General features: G+C 44.8%; 1 protein-coding gene across 3 annotated transcripts in view; it reads left to right on the forward strand.

Annotated features, from left to right (window-relative positions):
- Window positions 1–18,949, forward strand: part of ABCC2 (ATP binding cassette subfamily C member 2) — an 87,458-nt gene extending 68,509 nt beyond the window's left edge. For all 3 annotated transcript variants that reach the window (XM_073019248.1, XM_073019249.1, XM_038009430.2), the window contains 13 exons: window positions 58–184; window positions 469–604; window positions 1,360–1,579; window positions 1,726–1,880; window positions 4,615–4,770; window positions 6,076–6,275; window positions 8,413–8,539; window positions 10,083–10,184; window positions 10,605–10,748; window positions 11,922–12,080; window positions 13,286–13,452; window positions 16,976–17,170; window positions 17,889–18,949. In XM_073019248.1, the coding sequence (XP_072875349.1) occupies window positions 58–184; window positions 469–604; window positions 1,360–1,579; window positions 1,726–1,880; window positions 4,615–4,770; window positions 6,076–6,275; window positions 8,413–8,539; window positions 10,083–10,184; window positions 10,605–10,748; window positions 11,922–12,080; window positions 13,286–13,452; window positions 16,976–17,170; window positions 17,889–18,018 (2,018 nt within the window). In that variant the 3' untranslated portion in view covers window positions 18,019–18,949. The remainder of the gene's footprint in view (window positions 1–57; window positions 185–468; window positions 605–1,359; window positions 1,580–1,725; window positions 1,881–4,614; window positions 4,771–6,075; window positions 6,276–8,412; window positions 8,540–10,082; window positions 10,185–10,604; window positions 10,749–11,921; window positions 12,081–13,285; window positions 13,453–16,975; window positions 17,171–17,888) is intronic.
- The last annotated feature ends 1,352 nt before the right edge of the window (window positions 18,950–20,301 follow it).

Below are 20,301 nucleotides of genomic sequence, written 5' to 3' on the forward strand. Positions count from 1 at the left end.
ATAGGACTGACAGGACTCTATGCAGCTCTTTCCCTAACCTCTAGTGTGTCTCCCTAGTCCATGATGGCAGTGAAGAAGAAGACGATGACTCTGGGCTGATATTCAGTATGGAAGAGATCCCTGAAGATGCAGCCTCCATAACCATGAGAAGAGAGAACAGCTTTCGTCGAACGCTTAGCCGCAGGTTGGCCATCTATTCAGCTGGCAGCCCTCGTCAGCTCCATATTTCCACTTGATCTTTTTCTTTTTCTTCTTGGGCTTTTCCTGTGAGGGTTAACACCATGGACACTCCAAGCTCTTCCTTTGTTTCTTGTATGAGCGGGGATGGGGAAAAACCGGGGTTGTGTCAGTTTCCCCTGGTCATCTGCCCTGAAATGTGCTTTGATGCCAGCTGAGCGACTATGACATCTGCTTGCAAGAAGACCCTTGGGAATTGCCTGCATGCTCAGGGAAGCTTCCCTCTCTCAGTTCTAGGTCCAGCGGCAGGCATCTGAAGTCCCTGAAAAACTCCTTGAAAACTCGGAATGTGAAAAGCCTAAAGGAAGATGAAGAACTAGTGAAAGGACAAAAACTAATTAAGAAGGAATTCGTAGAAACTGGAAAGGTGAACACCACACAAAAAAGTAGCATTTGAGGTGTTATAAGGTTCAGAACCCAAAATTTTTAACGTTAAGTGAAAATTGAACACATACTTACAGGAGCAATATGTCCTCTGTCCTTTGCAAATTTTCAGATTCATTATTAACATGTTAGCAGAGGCTGTGGGCTTTCTACCAAGTCATATTTCCATAAAGAATGCCATGTTTCCTGTAAATGTCCTCATCCCACACTTCATGAGTGTTTGATTCCATTCTGATGTGTGGAGGAACAGGAAGACTCAGACCTAGAGCACATAATTCAAATTAATGAAATTTAACCACAAATTTCAAGGTCAGCAGTAGAACCCCATCATCTGTTCTACTCTGATTTTTTGTTTGTGTGTTTATTTTAGAGACAGGGTCTCACTATGTTGCCCAGGCTGTACTGAAACCCCTGGGCTCAAGAGATCCTCCCACACCAGCCTTCTGAGTAGCTGGGACTATAGGGGCATGCTACCATGTCTTGCTTGTCCCAATCTATTTTATATCTTCTTCTCTTAAATGCCTTTAGCTTTTATGATTATTTACCCTGCATTGTATTTCAGCATTGTTCTATTCTTCCTGGCACAGTGCAGAAATGGTGACCACAGACTACCAAATTTTGCTACCTGCTACCTATGCTCCCAGGGGCCTCCACTTCTCCTTGTGGTTGGCATTCTAGGTGATTCCTTATCAAAAACCATTAGGGAGTTCTACTAATATTGAGGTGGGGACTTTGCAGGTGAAGTTCTCCATCTACCTGGAGTACCTACAAGCAGTAGGATTTTTTTCAATATTCTTCATCATCCTTGCGTTTGTGATGAATTCTGTGGCTTTTATTGGATCCAACCTCTGGCTCAGTGCTTGGACCAGTGACTCTAAAATCTTCAATAGCACCGACTATCCAAAATCTCAGAGGGACATGAGACTTGGAGTCTACGGAGCTCTGGGATTAGCGCAAGGTATGTCTGATGGCTATGACATCTTACAGAATCTGCCTGGACCCTGTACTTTTCCTGGACTCAGGAATGCATTTGCCGTTATGTCCTGGGCACAAGTCATCAGGGATTCTTTTGCATGGTGCTGACAAAACTGCTTCCATTTCTAGGTATATTTGTGTTCATAGCACATTTCTGGAGTGCCTTTGGTTTCGTCCATGCATCAAATATCTTGCACAAGCAACTGCTCAACAATATCCTTCGAGCACCCATGAGATTTTTTGACACAACACCCACAGGCCGGATTGTGAACAGGTTTGCCGGTGTAAGTATCTCAAGGACTGTCAGGTGGTATGTTTATATACTGAGGATCTTTCTGACAGGGAGGAATTATCATGTCCCCCCAGACAACACTGTTCAGTTCCAGTTCTTTTGTCCACTCAACATGCAGGTGTTTCTTGAGTACTTGCTGTGAGCTCCCAAGGATCCTGGAGATTCAGGGATGAACATCTCTGACCCTTCAAGTAACTCAGCATCTAGTGAAGAAGACAACCAAGGAAGTGAAGGATTATAAATAGAATATAGTAAAACCAGTAACAACAGTGTGTAGAAAAGTGGTCTGGGAGTACAAAGGAAAAAAGGCATTATTAGCCCAGCCTGAGTGATAAAGGGAGGAAATGTCAGAAAAGGTGAAACTTAAGTCATAGAAGCAAACCAGGGAGATGGTGAGGGTTGGGGGCAGGGATGGCAGTAGAGCAGGGTGAGAAGGATTATTCTGCAGAGGAAAGAACATAAATAAAAGCACTGTCACTGCCTGGGACAGGAAATCCAAGAGATAGTAGGATAACCCTTTGCTTGGCCTCTGCCTCCATTCCTGAAATTTCTATCTTGAATGCTTTAAGAATGAGTAAATTTGGTCTGGACTACGAAATAGAGCCATTGGTGATTTTAAGAAGTTCTCAGATATTGTTTCCATCCAGATCCTGGAACCCTTGGCATTCATTCACTCATTCATTCAACAACCTCGATTGAGCACTTTCTATGAGCCAAGTACTGTTCTGGGCACCGGGGCACTCAATGAATGTGAAGATCATAGATGTCTCTCTGCCATGGGCCAGACCCGACTCATTGATTTTTTAGTGTATCTGAGATGGGAATTCAGGAACAGAGGCAGAGATCAGGCAATTCTGAATGACAAGTAACTATCATCAGCACAGTTTTTAGCCCTCTGCTTATGGAGCAGCTCTGGACTCTTGTTTATTGGCCTTGGGGCAGACAGAAAGTATAGCTCACAGTCCACAGCCAGATTCTGGGGACACAGTAAACACTTCAAAAGTGGGCCGTTAACTGGTCCCCCTGTGTCACCTTCCTCTGGGGCAGAAACAGTGGGCATGATGTCACTAGAAACAACTTCAGTGGCCTTTCTGCTCTTTACTAGAACCTAAAAGAACACTCCATTTTGGGTGAGAAATTTCTCGTAGTAATTTTACAAAGATCACAGTTTTCCCCATGTTGTAACATATATAATCTTCTGGGAAAGAGAACACAGAGGTTTTCTGTGAGTTACTTAGGCAACAGTCACAGTTTGAAGACTGCGTTTGCATGAAAAAGGAAACTGTCATTAATTATATAGTAAGTTTTGTTGGGGAGGTGGCTCAGACCTATGAGTCTGATCAAGGGGCCTCTGGGATCGATGGCTGAATTAAGAGGAGATGGAGTGGAGGAAGGAAAGATGGAGACTCTGTGCCAGGTAAGGGTCAAAAGTAATCTACATAGAACTGATAGCTGGTAAGGATTTCTTTTCTCTGCCAACTGTGGGTATAGTTATTTGCATTCTGATAGGACTTTGGGAAAGGTAGGTTAGACTCAGGAGTCATCCTGATTCAGAGCTTTCTTGGAAGACCGTTATCCCTGATCCAGTTTGAGAAATTTCAGAAATAACGTAAACTCACTTTGGTACTCACATATTACTAGTCATAGAATCAATATAATCCTCAGAAATTTAGGCAAGGGCAACCCAAAATATAAACCAAGCTTCTTGAGTGTTCTCCAAACCATCCATCCATTGATTCATTTTCTTATTTGTTCGTTTATTCTACATGACTCGAAGGCAACATGGCAGTAGACACGTCTTTTCCCACTGGGTTCCTTGGTTAGAACATTGTCCAGGCAGGTTCACGTTCAACCCCAGCTCCCTTCCCCTTGGTCCTCTATGCTTGGCAGAGGAAACAACTTCCTGAGTATCAGTCAAGAGTGGGTGGCAGGGCCTGATGACCAGAGCCTCCAAGCAAATGTTTATCAAATGCCTGTTATGTGCCAGGCTCTGTTCTAGGTACTCAATGGAATTAGGACCTGTGTAAAGTTAGAATAATTGAATTGGCTTGGTTATGGGAGAAGAATTTGCCTGTAAGGCTCTATTAGCTTACAATGATTATGAATGGTTTAGTAAATCTGACAAGTGGGAATTTCACTGAGAAGCATGAAAACCTTTACCAAATCTGTTGAAAAAGGTAAAGGATGACTGCCATCATCTGTTTGGAGGAATTTTTATAAATGAATAATTTTTTTCTTTTTTTTGATACGAAGTCTCACTCTGTCACCCAGGCTGGAGTGCAGTGGCATGATCTTGGCTCACTGCAACCTCCACCTCCCAGGTTCAAGTAATTTTCCTGCCTCAGCTTCCTGAGTCACTGGGATTACAGGCGCATGCCACCATACCCAGCTAATTTTTGTATTTTTAGTAGAGACGGAGTTTCACCATGTTGGTCAGGCTGGTCTTGAACTCCCAAATCTCAGGTGATCCACCTGCCTTGGCCTCACAAAGCGCTGGGATTACAGGTGTGACCCACCGTGCCCGACCTAAATGAAGAAATTATGGAAATGAAATTGGTTATTGGGGTGAGCAGTACAGCCTATTGCAAATGGACACAATGAAATGATTACGTGAAGGAGTACTGGGAACAAACAGAATCCAACAAATCCCTTGCTAGGACACGGAAGATGTAAACTGTCTTAGGAAGACCTCGATGATGGTGTAGCTCTCCTAATTGTTTTCCTAGGATATTTCCACGGTGGATGACACCCTGCCTCAGTCCATGCGCAGCTGGGTTACATGCTTCTTGGGGATAATCAGCACCCTTGTCATGATCTGCATGGCCACGCCTGTCTTCACCATCATCGTCATTCCTCTTGGCATTATTTATGTATCTGTTCAGGTAGGTTTGGAAATTTGGCTAAGTCATCCTTCCTCTCCATTTACAAAAGCCCAGCCTCTTTCCTGAGAATCTTCTTTGGTTCATTCCTGGCTAACACGGTGAAACCCCGTCTCTACTAAAAAAAAATACAAAAAAAAACCTAACTGGGCGAGGCAGCGGGCGCCTGTAGTCCCAGCTACTCGGGAGGCTGAGGCAGGAGAATGGCGTAAACCCGGGAGGCGGAGCTTGCAGTGAGCTGAGATCTGGCCACTGCACTCCAACCCGGCGACAGAGCGAGACTCTGTCTCAAAAAAAAAAAAAAACATTTTGCATCCCAACTCTCCAATGCCCCACTCTTCCCAGGTTTCAACAAATCCTCACAGAATCTAGTAGCAGCACGGACTCATTCCACTCCCCCTTGCCCTCAGGCCACAGGGTTCTTCCTGCGTTGGATTCCACCCTGTTCCAGTTCTTACCCCCTCAGCACTCTGCATACCTCCAGAATTCTCTGTACCTTCACACACCACTGAGGCACAGTTTTGGTCACTTACCTGAACAGATTCTTCCATTTTTACCCAAACCTAGGCATGCCTTTTTCTGGCCATTTCCTGCCCATCCCCATGGGCCCCGCTGCCTTTACAAAATCCTTTTGAGGACGTTTTCCTTTTTTTTTTTTTTTTGAGATAGAGTCTCACTTTGTCGCCCAGGCTGGAGTGCAGTGGCTGGATCTCAGCTCACTGCAAGCCCCGCCTCCCGGGTTTACGCCATTCTCCTGCCTCAGCCTCCCGAGTAGCTGGGACTACAGGCGCCCGCCACCTCGCCCGGCTAGGTTTTTGTATTTTTTAGTAGAGACGGGGTTTCACCATATTAGCCAGGATGGTCTCGATCTCCTGACCTCGTGATCCGCCCGTCTCGGCCTCCCAAAGTGCTGGGATTACAGGCTTGAGCCACCGCGCCCGGCCTTGAGGACGTTTTCTCTAATGAGTACAGAAACTGTCACATGGATGAGATCCATAGATCTGGGGGATATGGGTTAGGCTGACAGAACTCCTCGGGAGGTTTGGAGACTCAAAGCTCTGAGGCTGTGGTGTGGTCTCCTCATGTTCACCCTCCTCTGTTCCCCACCAACCCCAGTCTTCTCATTGGTCTCCTCGGAGCCTCTCTCATCATATTCTGCTCCCAGACATGGCACGGCAGGCTTTTGTCTTGTTCAGACGTAAGCTGTGGCCGTCAAGGGGAAGAACGCTGGGTTGTGGCCAGAAAGAAGGAAGATGGTGGATGCCCCATGACTGCAGGACTGGCTGATTCTTTACTTTTTGTGTCCAGATATTTTACGTGTCTACCTCCCGCCAGCTGAGGCGTCTGGACTCTGTCACCAGGTCCCCAATCTACTCTCACTTCAGCGAGACTGTGTCAGGTTTGCCGGTTATCCGTGCCTTTGAGCACCAGCAGCGATTTCTGAAACAAAATGAGGTGAGGATTGACACCAACCAGAAATGTGTCTTTTCCTGGATCATCTCCAACAGGTGAGGCTTCCCCTGGGTATTTACCCATGTGTGTGCTTTGGGGTTCTACATGTTTGACATTAGCTGTGGGAGGGCAGGCATGGCTAGTGGTGTGAAATTCACTCTGGCCACACACACTGTCGTGCTGTGTAAGTGGAGAGAAGAAAGCATGAGCTTTGGAGTCAGAGACTGGGTCCCCATGCCAGCTCTGCTGTTTACCAAGCTGGGTGAATTGCCTTGGCCTCTCTAAGGAAAATCTCCATTTCTTTGTTTTTGTAATGGCCAGAACACACCCTATCTCACAGGGTTCCACCTGTCTCATGGTGGAAGTCAAATGACACTTGTGAGCGTTTTGTAACCCAGTACCAAACAAGTTCTGGGTGAACTGAACATCCTCTGTTTACTTTTCTGAGAACGGATGTGAGATTCTCCATAGTCATGACACTCTTTCTGGATAGTGAAGGCAGTGGAGGTTGGAGAGAGGAGAGTTGGAAATTTTTAGGTAAGACCATTGACGACAGAAAGAGAAAATTCCATCCTGTGAACAGCGTGAACGTTATTCTCCAGTATCCTTAAGTCCTGGCAAGCGGTATGTCCTGGAAAGAGGAAGATCTTTTTCAGAAAGAAAAATTCTTGAGTGGCTTCCAAAGTGTCTTGAGGCGCTAAAGATGCTCAGTATTATTTGGAATGTGGAAAGGTCAGAAGTTTGATTGTAAAGATATTTTATTTCTTAGAGACTTTCCAAGAAGGAAAAGGCATATAAGTAAATCTTATTAGACCTTCACTGTAAAGTACATATCATCTTTATTCATACACATGCTGGAATTATTGGTGCGGACATTTAAATACATTTTCTTTGGTAAAGTCCCTTTTTTTTTTTTTTTTGAAGGAGTTTCCCTCTTGTTGCCCAGGCTGGAGTACAGTGGTGCAATCTCAGCTCACCACAACCTCTGCCTCCTGGGTTCAAGCAATTCTCCTGCCTCAGCCTCCCAAGTAGCTGGGATTACAGGCATGCACCACCACGCCCAGTTAATTTTTTTTTATTTTTAGTAGAGACGGGGTTTCTCCATGTTGGTCAGGCTGGTCTTGAACTCTCTACCTCAGGTGATCTGCCTGCTTCAGCCTCCCACAGTGCTGGGATTACAGGCGTGAGCCACCGCGCCCAGCCTGGGAAAGTCCGTTTTTATAAACTGTATCTATACACATGTTCTCTTCAGTTCTCTATGAAATCCCCGTGTATATACCTGTGGCCAACTCGCACCTAACTTCCTTTCACCCTCAGCTTCTTCTTCCCGTTTTACAAATGCCGAAATCAAACGGGGCACGTTGACCCTTCCTGTGGTGCTTACTTTTTAATCTTACACATGGATTCACTACAGCATTGCTTCCCCAGCCTGATCAAAAGAAGTCATTTGGAGCGTTCATTTAAAATGCAGATTCTTGGCCGGGAGCAATGGCTCATACCTGTAATTCCAGCACTTTGGGAGACTGAGACAAGCAGATCACATGAGCCCAGGAGTTCAAGACCAGCCTGGACAACATGATGAAATCCAGGCTCTACAGAAAACACACACACACACACACACACACACACAAAAGTAGCTGGGTTCGGTGGTGTGCACCTATAGTTCCAGCTACTTGGGAGGTTGAGGTGGGAGGATGGCTTGAGCCCCGGAGGTCGAGGCTGCAGTGAGCCATGATCACGCCACTGCACTCTAGCCTTGGTGACAGAGCAAGACCTTGTCTCATAAAACAAAAACAAACAGAAAAAATGCATATTCTTGAATCCCATCCTAGGCACCCTGAAATCAGAATCTTAAAAGAAGGGGTCCAGAATTTTCCACATGAATTTGTAACGTTGTATACTAACAGTTGCCCTAGGTGATTCTTATGATTTGGTGAGTTTGGTGGACATTGCACTGTAGGATTCCCTTAGTTCAGCAAAGCCCTCTAGGATCTTTAAAATGCAATTTATTTTCTTAAAAATAATATCAATAGGCTTTTAGGAAAACATGTTTCTAAGTCAAATTGAAGCATCGCCTAAGAGTGCAACCTGATCGAGTCAAACCCTCTGAGAATGTTCTATGAACACCAAGGTTGCTGGTTAAGATGAGGATGTGATCAGTGACACCCACTCTCTTGTTCTGTTGCCCCACAGGTGGCTAGCAATTCGCCTGGAGCTGGTTGGGAACCTGATTGTCTTCTTTTCAGCCTTGATGATGGTTATCTACAGAGATACCCTAAGTGGGGACACTGTTGGCTTTGTTCTGTCCAATGCACTCAATGTGAGTTTGAAGGTTGAGAGTTTGGTTTCATTAGTGCGCTTATTCTTAAATTAAGCCTGATGTATACTGTGGAGTCTGTGCTCTTGATTCCTTCTTAAACCCAGAGGGACTAAGGGAGACTGAGGTTCAAACCCTGGCTCCATCTTTTACCCATGGACATGCTCCTTACTCTTCCTAAGTAGACATGAATGCCGTCTAGAAAACTGGACATAAATGTTGACCTTAGGGCTTAAGAAGGCAATTTCATATGTTTCGATCTAATTGTTCCCTGTCTGCCTCTTTGCTTGGTTCTAATTAAAAGAGAGAATACATAACTTTCTTCTCTAGAATGTAGCAGTAATCATAAAGCCTTTTTGAACAAATAATTCCTCCTGTGTTTATTTTTCTTAGATGGTAGAATAATTGGAGGTAATTCTAATAAAGAACATAGAGTCTGATAAAACTATAGAATGTGTCTCACTGCAGCATCCCCAGCATGACTAGGGGATACATGGCAGGCATGATTCTTTTCTAGCACCTAAGATAGTGGCTGGCACTACCGTAATTATTCAATCAATATTTGTTATAAATGAGTCATTTGACCATCGTTTTGAACTAATTTTTTTTTAGTTCAAAGAGATTTGCATAGTTATATGTGGGCTTTATATAATAGTAGTGTCTTCATTAGAAGTTAATAAGGCTAGTGGAGCGCAGTGGCTCACACCTGCAATCCCAGCACTTTGGGAGGCCGAGGCGGGTGGATCACCTGAGGTCAGGAGTTTGAGACCAGCCTGGCCAACATGGTGAAACCCCATCTCTACTAAAAATACAAAAATTAGCCAGGCGTGGTGGCGGGTAACTGTAATCCCAGCTACTAGGGAGGCAAGAGACTGCAGTCACTTAGTTCCTTGTGTCACTGCCCTTTCATCCCCCTATTTCTAGGCTTTTTAGCCCAGGACAGGCAAGGCAAATAGTCAGGAAACTATTATACTGAACCAAAACAAAATGACTCAAATACCAGCAATTACATATGCTTCAATCTACACAAAGTGGATACTCTGAGTCCCCATAATTCTGTCCTCTGCTGTCTATGACTCCCTTTCTCTAACCACCATTTGCTCAACAAAAAACTCCCTGTGCATATATGCAAACTCCTGAGTCTTTTCCTGAGAGAAGTTTGCATCTGAGTAATCTACAGATTCCCTGGCCTGGATCATGCCTTTCTCTGATTCACAAAGAACACTAGGCATACAGGCAGGAGGCCTGACCTCTGCTCCCACTCCACCCATTGCCAGATTCTCCAATTCCAGCTTTAGCCCCAAACCACTAGACACTCACATTGCCCTTTGCGTGAATACCTAATTGTTCTGCAGCCATTCAATGCACTGCTCTTAATTCCTTCCCTAAGAAGGCAAGGATTGTCTTTCTTACGCTTTTCTTTACTCCCTTGCAGAGCCCAGCACAGTGCTGGGTACAAAGTCAGCACTGGACTGTCCTTGTGGTTTGAGTGGTTGAGTTGAGTTTTGTGCCTATGATGATTTTCAGTCTTCTGGTTTTTCTGTAGATCACACAAACCCTGAACTGGCTGGTGAGGATGACATCAGAAATAGAGACCAACATTGTGGCGGCTGAGCGAATAACTGAGTACACAAAAGTGGAAAATGAGGTAAGGAGGAACTGGAAAAATCCAGGGACAAGGCAAAAACAACATGCACCTCCTTTGAGGGTGCATCTGTAGAATTTCTCCATATTTCACATGGGCCCATAATGGGTCCCTAAAGTTTCCTTTCCTCTAACTCAAAGGACCTCATTTCTTCGAACTTAGAATAGGAAATGGTTTAGGGGATGTCAAGTCTTGGAACATACCACGGAGATCTACAGCACAAGCTCATGGTGTATTTTTCTTTAACTGAATAAGGTAGGAACTTTCCACAGTACAAGTCCAGTTCATTCTATTAAATGCAGAGGCCATTAGGTAGCTGGGACACTGCTACCCTTCTCTTGTTCTATGACACGAGTCATGGGCGGACTGTTTGGCTGAGTTGCCACCTTAGAAAACTTACATCTCATCTTGTCTCCTTGCCAGGCACCCTGGGTGACTGATAAGAGGCCTCCACCAGATTGGCCCAGCAAAGGCAAGATCCAGTTTAACAACTACGAAGTGCGGTACCGACCTGAGCTGGATCTGGTCCTCAGAGGGATCACTTGTGACATCGGTAGCATGGAGAAGGTAGGTGGAGTGAAGCAAGGCCTGGATGGGAGGCCTTGTGATCAAACAGCAATTGGACAGAGTGGAGAGCAGCTGGGCCCTAAGCCTTTATCGTTTGGATGGAGGGAGAGGGTCAGGGCACTTCCTCTGCCCTGGGGAGGTGTGGGGACACAGTATCAGAGGGAAGGATAGCAGCCAGGAATCACACAGACTTACTGCAGCTGTCGGGGCCTTCTGCTCAGCTCCTGCCTGCCTCCTAGCCAGTTGACCAGGGCCCCTTTCCTATAAGGTTCACAGTATGCAGAGAGGAAGTCAGGAAGGAAACAAGGGGGCGTCCAGGCCTGGTGAAGGAACTGTTGAGAATAGCAGTGTGGAGGGTTGTCCCTGAAGGAAGAATGGCCCAGTTCTCGTCCCAGTCTTCAAAGTCAGGCACCCTCCTTAGGTGCTGTTGTTCTCCGAGGACTTGGTGTCTGATGAGCAAGGACGCTGAAGTCCAGATCAGAGTCTGGCTCTCAGCTGGTGGCAGACCTAATCTTTCCCTTCTTCACAAGGATTTTTCTTTTTTCTTTTTATTTATTTATTTATTTATTCATTCATTCATTCATTCATTTATTTTTTGAGATGGAGTCTCACTCTATTACCCAGGCTGGAGTGCAGTGGTGCAATCTTGGCTCACTGCAACTTCTGCTTCCCGGGTTCAAGTGATTTTCCTACTCAGACTCCCAAGTAGCTGGGACTACATGTGCACGCCACCATGCCTGGCTAAGTTTTTTTGTATTTTTAGTAGAGATGGGGTTTCTCCATGTTGACCAGGCTGGTCTTGAACTCCTGACCTCAGGTGATCTGCCTGCCTTGGCCTCCCAAAGTGCTGGGATTACAGGCATGAGCGACCGCGCCTGGCCTAAACAAGGACTTTGTTTTTATCTATAAGTTCCAATAATAATTGTTAACAACAGCTGCCAAGAAAGTCCATTTCAAACAGTGACTATAGTTCTCAGCAAACAGTGATTTTTGATATATTTTTCTGACATCCGGGTACTTTTTTCCTCACCAAAACCAAAATCTGTTTAGTATCTTAGAGATGGAGCAGCCAATCACTGCCTCTTACCTCCTGTGACTGTGAATGCCCTGGCTAAATAACTTCTCCCCAAGAATTACATGTGGAACTAATGGGTAAGGGAACTATATTCACAGATTGGTGTGGTGGGCAGGACAGGAGCTGGAAAGTCATCCCTCACAAACTGCCTCTTCAGAATCTTAGAGGCTGCCGGTGGTCAGATCATCATTGATGGAGTAGATATCGCTTCCATTGGGCTCCACGACCTCCGAGAGAAGCTGACCATCATCCCCCAGGTGAGCTCTAGAACTTACTCGGGCACATGCCGTGGGGAGCAGCTTGTTTCACAGGAAACATATGCAGCTTCTTCTTGATGTCTATTCAGTCAGCACTGTCAATTCCGCAGTCTACTCCGGATACCTGAGCTAGTTCCCTGGGATGGACACGTCGTTTCCAGGTTTCCAGAACTTAAGTTTTGAAATGTTTGGTGATATGCATTTGTGGCTGCCTGTATCTGACCACTAGGTGGCAGCAACACAACAGAAGTCAAGCAGAGAGGACCGATTATTTAGCGTTGCTATAGTCCATGACGGTTTGCAAGACTTCTGCAATCAGCATTAGCAGTTTTGCCGCTGAAGCTGGAAGCCATTAAGCTTTATACTTCCCATTTGCTATGGTTAAAAGGTAGAGGAGGGAATTTGCTGCAGGTTTCTGCCAGCAAGCGGAACGCTTCGTGCATCAGTAGGAAAGATTTCCCCTCGGCTTCCTCTCCGGATCCTGCCAGATAAGGATTGCCGCGAGGCCTCTAGACTCCGCCGCAGCGCGCGGCTCCTCAGGAGAACCTTTCCCCCTCCGCCCACTGCAGCCCAGTTCCTCTAGGGGTAGCTTCGGTCTGTCTGGTGTTTGCTCAGTTCGATAGTCTTTTCTCCAGCCTCTTCAAAAGGGTGACACCTTCTTCTCATGCGGCTGTACTATTCTTTCCTCTACCCTCTTCTGATCCCTCCACCTTGAAACGAGGAGTTTGGGTTTGGGAGGCCGAGGCAAGTAAATCACTGGAGCCCAGAAGTTCAAGATCAGCCTAGGCAACATGGCAAGAACCCATCTCTACAAAAAATTAAAAAAATCAGCCAGGCATGGTGGTGCGTGCCTGTGGTCCCAGCTACTCGGGAGGCTGAGGTGGGAGGATTACCTGAGCTAAGGATATCAAGGCTGTAGTGAGTGATGTTCATGCCACTGCACTCCAGTCTGGGCAACAGAGTGAAACTGGATCTCAAAAGCAAAAAATAAACCGAGGACTTCTCTTAACCCTGTGCCTAGCCCCTGGCTGGTAGCCACTCCGAGTCTGAGGAGGGAAAACCTTGCGGAAGCTGAACCACAAACCAGCTTCCTGCCTCAGGAATCCACCTCAAGCCAGTCCTATCCACCATCTCCCAGTCCCGAGGAACTCCGAGGTCCTTTTCTGGTGTGAGCCCCAACAGCCCCCTTGTCCCCTCACTTGCAGGACCCCATCCTCTTCTCTGGGAGCCTGAGGATGAATCTCGACCCTTTCAACAACTACTCAGATGAGGAGATTTGGAAGGCCCTGGAGCTGGCTCACCTCAAGTCTTTTGTGGCCAACCTGCAACTTGGGTTATCCCACGAAGTGACAGAGGCCGGTGGCAACCTGAGGTAATGTTCCATAGCCTGCTGCCCTGCAGGCAGTGAGAGGATGTGAGGGGGCCACTCCTCGTGTTCCTCGTGTTAGGTGATGTCCGGCATAGAATTTGCATCCGGGTCTGATTCCTAAAGTGTAAAATGAACCTGTTGTAGACTTCTCCGGGTCTGATTCCTAAAGTGTAAAATGAACCTGTTGTAGACTTCACAAGATAAAATAGATGTGAAAGTGCTTCAAAACTCTTGAAAACTGGCCAGGCACAGTGTCTCATGTCTGTAGTCCCAGCACGCTGGGAGGCTGAGGCAGGTAGATCACCTGACGTCAGGAGTTGGAGACCAGCCTGGTCAACATGGTGAAACCCTGTCTCTACTAAAAATACAAAAAGTAGCCCGGCATGGTGGTGGGCACCTGTCATCCCAAGCTACTCAGGAGGCTGAGGCAGGAGAATCGCTTAAACCCAGCAGGCAGAGGTTGCAGTGAGCCGAGATTGCGCCACTACACTCCAGCCTGGGCAACAGAGCAAGACTCTGTCTAAAATAATAATAATAATAATAAAATAACTCTTGAAAACCTTTGTTATTGGCCGGGTGCAGTGGCTCATGCCTGTAATCCCAGCACTTTGGGAGGCTGAGGCCGGTGGATCGTGAGGTCAGGAGTTCAAGACCAGCCTGGCCAAGATGGTGAAACCCCATCTCTACTAAAAATACAAAAAATTAACTGGGTGTGGTGGCGGGTGCCTGTAATCTCAGCTACTCAGGAGGCTGAGGCAGAGAATTGCTTGAACCTGGGAGGCAGAGGTTGCAGTGAGCCGAGATCGCACCACTGCACTCCAGCCTGGGAGACAGAGCGAGACTCCATCTCAAAAAAAAAAAAAAAAGAGAAAGAAAACCTTTGTTATTAAATGTAATCCTCATATGATATTACACAATGTGAGCTTACACATCCCACAGTTGTGGAGAACCACAGAAAGCAAAGGCTCCCAACTGTGCACAATCAGGATGAAAATAGTCTGGCTGCCTGGTCCAACCCTAGAGTCTGATTTAATTGTATGAGGTTAGACTGGACTTGGGGAGTTTTAAAGGATCCCCACAAGGCTGTTAAGCACATCCCAGTTTAAAAACCACTGATCTAAAGAGCATGCGGATGACAGGGAACGTGAGGTCTGTAAAGTCCTCAGGCACTGCTGAAACACCTGAAATCAACAAAAGACTCTGTTGGCTTTCAGTTATTTTTACCTTTCCAAAACATTTTTACATAGTTGACAGTTCACTTCTGGCCTTCACTGTATGTTTGCCTGTCCATTAATAAGTTGACCTGGCATTTTTTCCTGTAACATTTTTGTTTTTCCTTCCATACACTGAAGTTCTGCCCTCAGCCAAAGCCCACTACTCATGGACAGGTCTTGCTCCTGTCCCAGGTGCCTCAGTGGTGTTGGCAGGGAATAGGCCATTTGCAAGTTGAAGCTCAGGAAGGAAGGGACGGCTCAGTAACTGATTCATGGACCAGCCATTCTGGCTTTACCTGGGAGCTTGTTGCACATGCAGAATCTCAGGGTGTAGACTTACTCACCAGAATCTGCATTTTAGCAAGATTCCCAGGTGATTTGTGTGCACATTACACTTGAGAAGCACTGCCTAGAGTTTTGTGATTAACTAGGCTGCAAGCTAAAATCACCCAGGAAGCTTTAAAGCTCCCAATGCCTAAACTGTAGCCCAGACCAATTGAATCGGGGACCCACGTGATTTCAGTGTGTAGCCCCAGGGAACAAGCCCTGGTAGAGAGCATCGGCAGTTTACTTTCCCTCCACAACAGGTCTAGCAACTAGCAGGACTCAAGTAGGTCTTTAGGCCAGTGTAAAAGTTCATTCAAACATTCAGTCAGCAAAAATGTAGTAACACCGGCCAGGTGCGTGGCTCCTGCCTGTAATTCCAGCACTTTGGGAGGCCAACGCAGGCGGATCACCTGATGTCGGGAGTTTGAGACCAGCCTGACCAACATGGAGACACCCCATCTCTACTAAAAATACAAAATTAGCTGGGCATGGTGGCACATGCCTGTAATCCCTTGGGAGGCTGAGGCAGGAGAATTGCTTGAACCCGGGAGGCAGATGTTGCAGTGAGCTGAGATTGCACCATTGCACTCCAGCCTGGGTGACAAGAGCAAAACTCCGTCTCAAAACAAAACAAAACAGTAATAACACCTACTATGTGCCAGGTACTGAAAATACAGAGGCAAAGAGAGACACAACCCTGACTTCCTAGCACTTACAGCATAATGAAGACAGACATGTGACAGTAAATGCCAGTACAATCTGTGCTGCAGAGGGGACATGTGGGATGCTATGATAGGCTGCAATGGGAGGCCTTGACATTTCTGATTTGTAAAAACAAAAATCATGCCATCTTTCTCCTGTCCAAGCTGAGAGATGCTTAAATGGTATTACCAATGCCTTGATTTCAGACCTGAGTTTCAAACCTGGACCGGGGGACTAAAACTTACATTTCTCTGTTGAATGACAGGCAAGTTCAGCTGGGCGAGAGCAGCAGAAAGCCAAAGTGGCGCCCCAGCAACAGAGTCTGTTACTCTGAAGTCCAAAGTATACATGACACTTGGGGCCAGGCAGGAGTTTGGTACAAGCTAAGTAAATAGTTTTTCAGTGTCTCTGATCTTACATTACGGGGGAAAACTGGAAGTTCATCTCCTGCAGAAATTTTCTTACAGAGAATTACAGAACTTTAGCCACCCCCTGTTTAATATGTTCCCTAATGGCCACAGCAGGAAAGAGCAATTAGCAAATTCCTGAATATTTCCTTCACATCATTTCCCAAAGCTTCTTTATGTAAGTAAGAGGTCCAGCCTTCATTACAGGCTTTTAGCAAATTAAAGCCATTTGCATTTTACAAGCATATTTGAATTCCACATACATTGCATCTCACACCAAGAATCACGTTCATTAGATAGCTTCATCTCTAATCAAGGCAGAAGGCTTTGAACAAATAATTAGCCTTGAGATTAGAATTACACATTAAAATAATAAATGGATTTGCTAAGGCCACAAAGAAGTGCCAATGGTGCATTCTGGTGTAGTTCCTCCCTATATTAATGGTTTCAGGTCAAATACTGCTCAAGTAAACTTGGTGACATTCATGTTGTTTTGGAAATGTTGATATCACGGCAACCAAATACAAAGCATTGTTTCTGGGCCAGTGGTATCCAAACTTGTTTAAGCATAAAAATGGCCTGGGGTGCTTAGTAAAAAGGCACGTTCCTAGGCTCCTCCCCACTCTGATTGAGTAAAGCAGGGGCCCAGAAATATGACTTTTTAATTAAGTACTTGGGGTGGGTCTTCAATTGGGGAAGTTTGAAAAACAATGCTCACAATAGCAACGTACGGCTTGTTGAAGAGGCCCAAACATTCCAGGGCAATTTTGGAGTGGGGGTTTTGAAAGTCTCATCTGGAACATGAAAATGGTCCCCTGCCCTGCATCTTTCCTTGGTCCTTAGGAGCTAACGCATAGCTGCTTCTATTGGCTGCAGCATAGGCCAGAGGCAGCTGCTGTGCCTGGGCAGGGCTCTGCTTCGGAAATCCAAGATCCTGGTCCTGGATGAGGCCACTGCTGCGGTGGATCTGGAGACAGACAACCTCATTCAGACGACCATCCAAAACGAGTTCGCCCACTGCACAGTGATCACCATTGCCCACAGGCTGCACACCATCATGGACAGTGACAAGTGAGTGTGGGGGGACAGGGCTTGACACAGATGGCTTAACCCTTGCTCTACAGTAACAGTGTCTGCCGGGAAACACCTAATGGCAGAAGGTTTAACCACCACCATATTACTGATGAGGAAACTGAGACTTAAGGATGTCAAGTAATCTGGCCAAAATTTTACATCAAGCAAATGAAAGCGAACAAGGTTAAGGGAACTATTCATATCTTGAGGGTAAAATAGGCAACTGTGTGTTGTAACAATTAACTGGGTATGAGGAGGTGGCAGCTCAAGCGGTGAGAGGCAGATGTTGACTGTAGACCTTCCCTGTAGGCTCAGTTTTACAAACTGTCCTGAGCCTCAGCTGCTGCTCTGTGAAATAGCTAGATGCTTTCTATTCCTTCCAGCTGTGTCATATTACAATCAAAGTCAGTAATCTTAGAAAGCTGTTTGGAGATGATAGGCACCCTTTGTAAACCAATCTATCCTTAAACAATGTGTACTTCTTTTAAAAACTCATGTAAATGGACTCATACTGCCTGTATTCTTCTATTACTTGATTCTTTTGTTCAATATTATTTGCAGAATTAATCCATGTTGATGTGCGTAGCTGTGGCTCATTGATTTTCACTGCTTTGTAACCTTGTCTGACTATACCACAACTTAGTCCTGGTTATTCTTATAAATGCCTAGACTTGAGATGCTGCTTTCTAAGACTTTTCTTTCTTCCTTGTTTCAGGGTAATGGTCCTAGACAATGGGAAGATTGTAGAGTACGGCAGCCCTGAAGAACTGCTACAAACCCCTGGACCCTTTTACTTTATGGCTAAGGAAGCTGGTATTGAGAATGTGAACAGCACAGAATTCTAGCAGAAGGCTCCATGGGTTAGAAAAGGACTATAAGAAAAATTTCTTATTTAATTTTATTTTTTGTAAAATACAGAATACATACAAAACTATGTATAAAATGTACATTTTAAAAAAGGATAAGTGAACATCCATGAACCTACTACCCAGGTTAAGAAAATAAATATCACCAGGTAGTTGAGAAACCCCTCGATTGTCTACCTCGATCGTACTTCCTTGCTACCCACCTCTCCCAGGGACGACCACTGTCCTGAATTTCATGATGATTATTCCCTTGCCTTTCATTTCCGTTTTATCACCTTGGTATGTGTCTTTAAACAACGTATACCCTTTTTTCCTTATGTAAGCGGACTGACTCACACCGCATCCATCTTCTATGACTTGATTCTTTTGTTCAATATTGTATTTGAGATTCATCCATGGTGATGCAAATAGGTGCGTTATTTTTTTTCACTGCTCTATAAGCTGGCATTGTATGAATACAGCACAATATATCAGTTTTAACATTGGGGATCATTAGCATTATTCTCAGGTTTTTTAATATTATAAACAATACTACTATGGACATTCTGGTCTACATCTCCTGGCACATATGTAAGAGTTTCTCTAGGGTATACCCTAGGAATGGAGGGTATGCACATGTTTACATGCACTAACTAGCTAGTGCCAAACTGGTAATGCCAACTGAAAACATTGCTGTCAATCTGATGAATATGAATTGATGTATCACTGAGAATTTCATTTGCATTTCCCTGGTATCTATTGGGGATGAATATATTTTCATGTTTCTGATTTGCATTTCCAATCATTTTTTAAATATTGTGTCTGATAATTCCAATGTCTGGATTCTTTATCTGTTGTTTCTGTTGGTTTTTACTCATGGTATTTTATTTCCTTGTATGTCTTGTGCATTTTTATTATAAGCTTGTTCTCCTTAAAACTTTGTGGACATTCTTTGGGGCCTAAGTTGACCGTGAGTTCTTCCTAAGGGAATTGGGAATGCATTAGCCTGTTGCCTGGGGCATTACCCAGAACCTCTTTGAATGAAATTCTTCACTAAGGGGTTTCAAACCACCGTGCAACTTCAGACCACAATTCTGTACAAGAGCCAGCTTGTGATTTACAAATTCTCGAGGGAGAGTGACAGGTTGGAGATAGGTGTGGGGTTTTGTTGTTGATTTTGACTCCTGCATTCTGCATGGCAGGATCTAGGCCTCTTTATCTGTACGTTGCAGGTATAACCCTTTCATGACACAGGTTCATCAGAAGGTTTTAGTCTGGACTGTAGCAGACCTTGACTTTACCTCTTGCCTTGGCATCCTACATTATCAACAAAGTGAGAGTTTAAGATCTCCTGGGCAGGAGATTTCCGAAGCCAGCCTAAGTTTGGGGCCTTCCTCACCTCCTAGGGCCTTTGTGTCAGATTCTTCTGGGTTCTTCATATTCCTTACTTCCATTTCAGTGATGTAGTGATAAAGATTTTGATTTATTCAGCATTTCACTGTCTGTTTAGTGAGGTGCTTAGCATTAAACTTCTGAAATGCAGGGCAAATAGCTAGTGTAAGCATACCTCTGGCTTGCCCTGAATAGTTAGGGGTTACATCTGTTTTCCCAAAACAGTAATAGCCCCCCCTTTCACACACACACAAAAATTGTCTCATTTGTATGAAAAACTTGTGTGCCTCCTACACATAGCCCTGTGAATTAGATTTTGAATCACAGCATGGATGGTGATCAACAAAGTTGTATAAATATTGAAGTGTTGGCTGGGGGGGCACTATTCATGGAGAATCCCCTCCTTAATTCTGCAAACTAGATATAGTACGTTGTGAATATTCTATAATCATTGGCTATTTTTTACAGCTAGCTTTTCAGATCTATACTTGCTTATGTACATGAAATGTAGCTCCTGTAAATTGCAGATTAGTATATATTAATTTAAGATGCCATCGATTATAAAATACCTATTATTCTCTATACCACGAAGAAAGGATACTGCCAATTAAACTTTGGCATGCATTGTTTGTAAAATGCATCCTATTTGTGGAAAAAAATAGCATTTTAAGATTAATACAATACAATACCTGTAAAGCTCTGTAAGAGCTAAGTCATGTCTTTTATTTCTGCTAGTGACCTTTGTTCTTTTTTCCTGATTGTTCCAGTCTCTATTGCTCTTTTAATCCAATATCATCATCATCATCACTTCCCTTATCTCTTTTTCTCACCTATTTCACTGCTAGATAGCTAACTACTGTTTTCACCATCTATTCTTTCTAATCATTAGAA

This window comes from Chlorocebus sabaeus, chromosome 9 (genome assembly GCF_047675955.1).
Source record: "Chlorocebus sabaeus isolate Y175 chromosome 9, mChlSab1.0.hap1, whole genome shotgun sequence".
In the NCBI taxonomy this organism is placed as follows: Eukaryota; Metazoa; Chordata; class Mammalia; order Primates; family Cercopithecidae; genus Chlorocebus; species Chlorocebus sabaeus.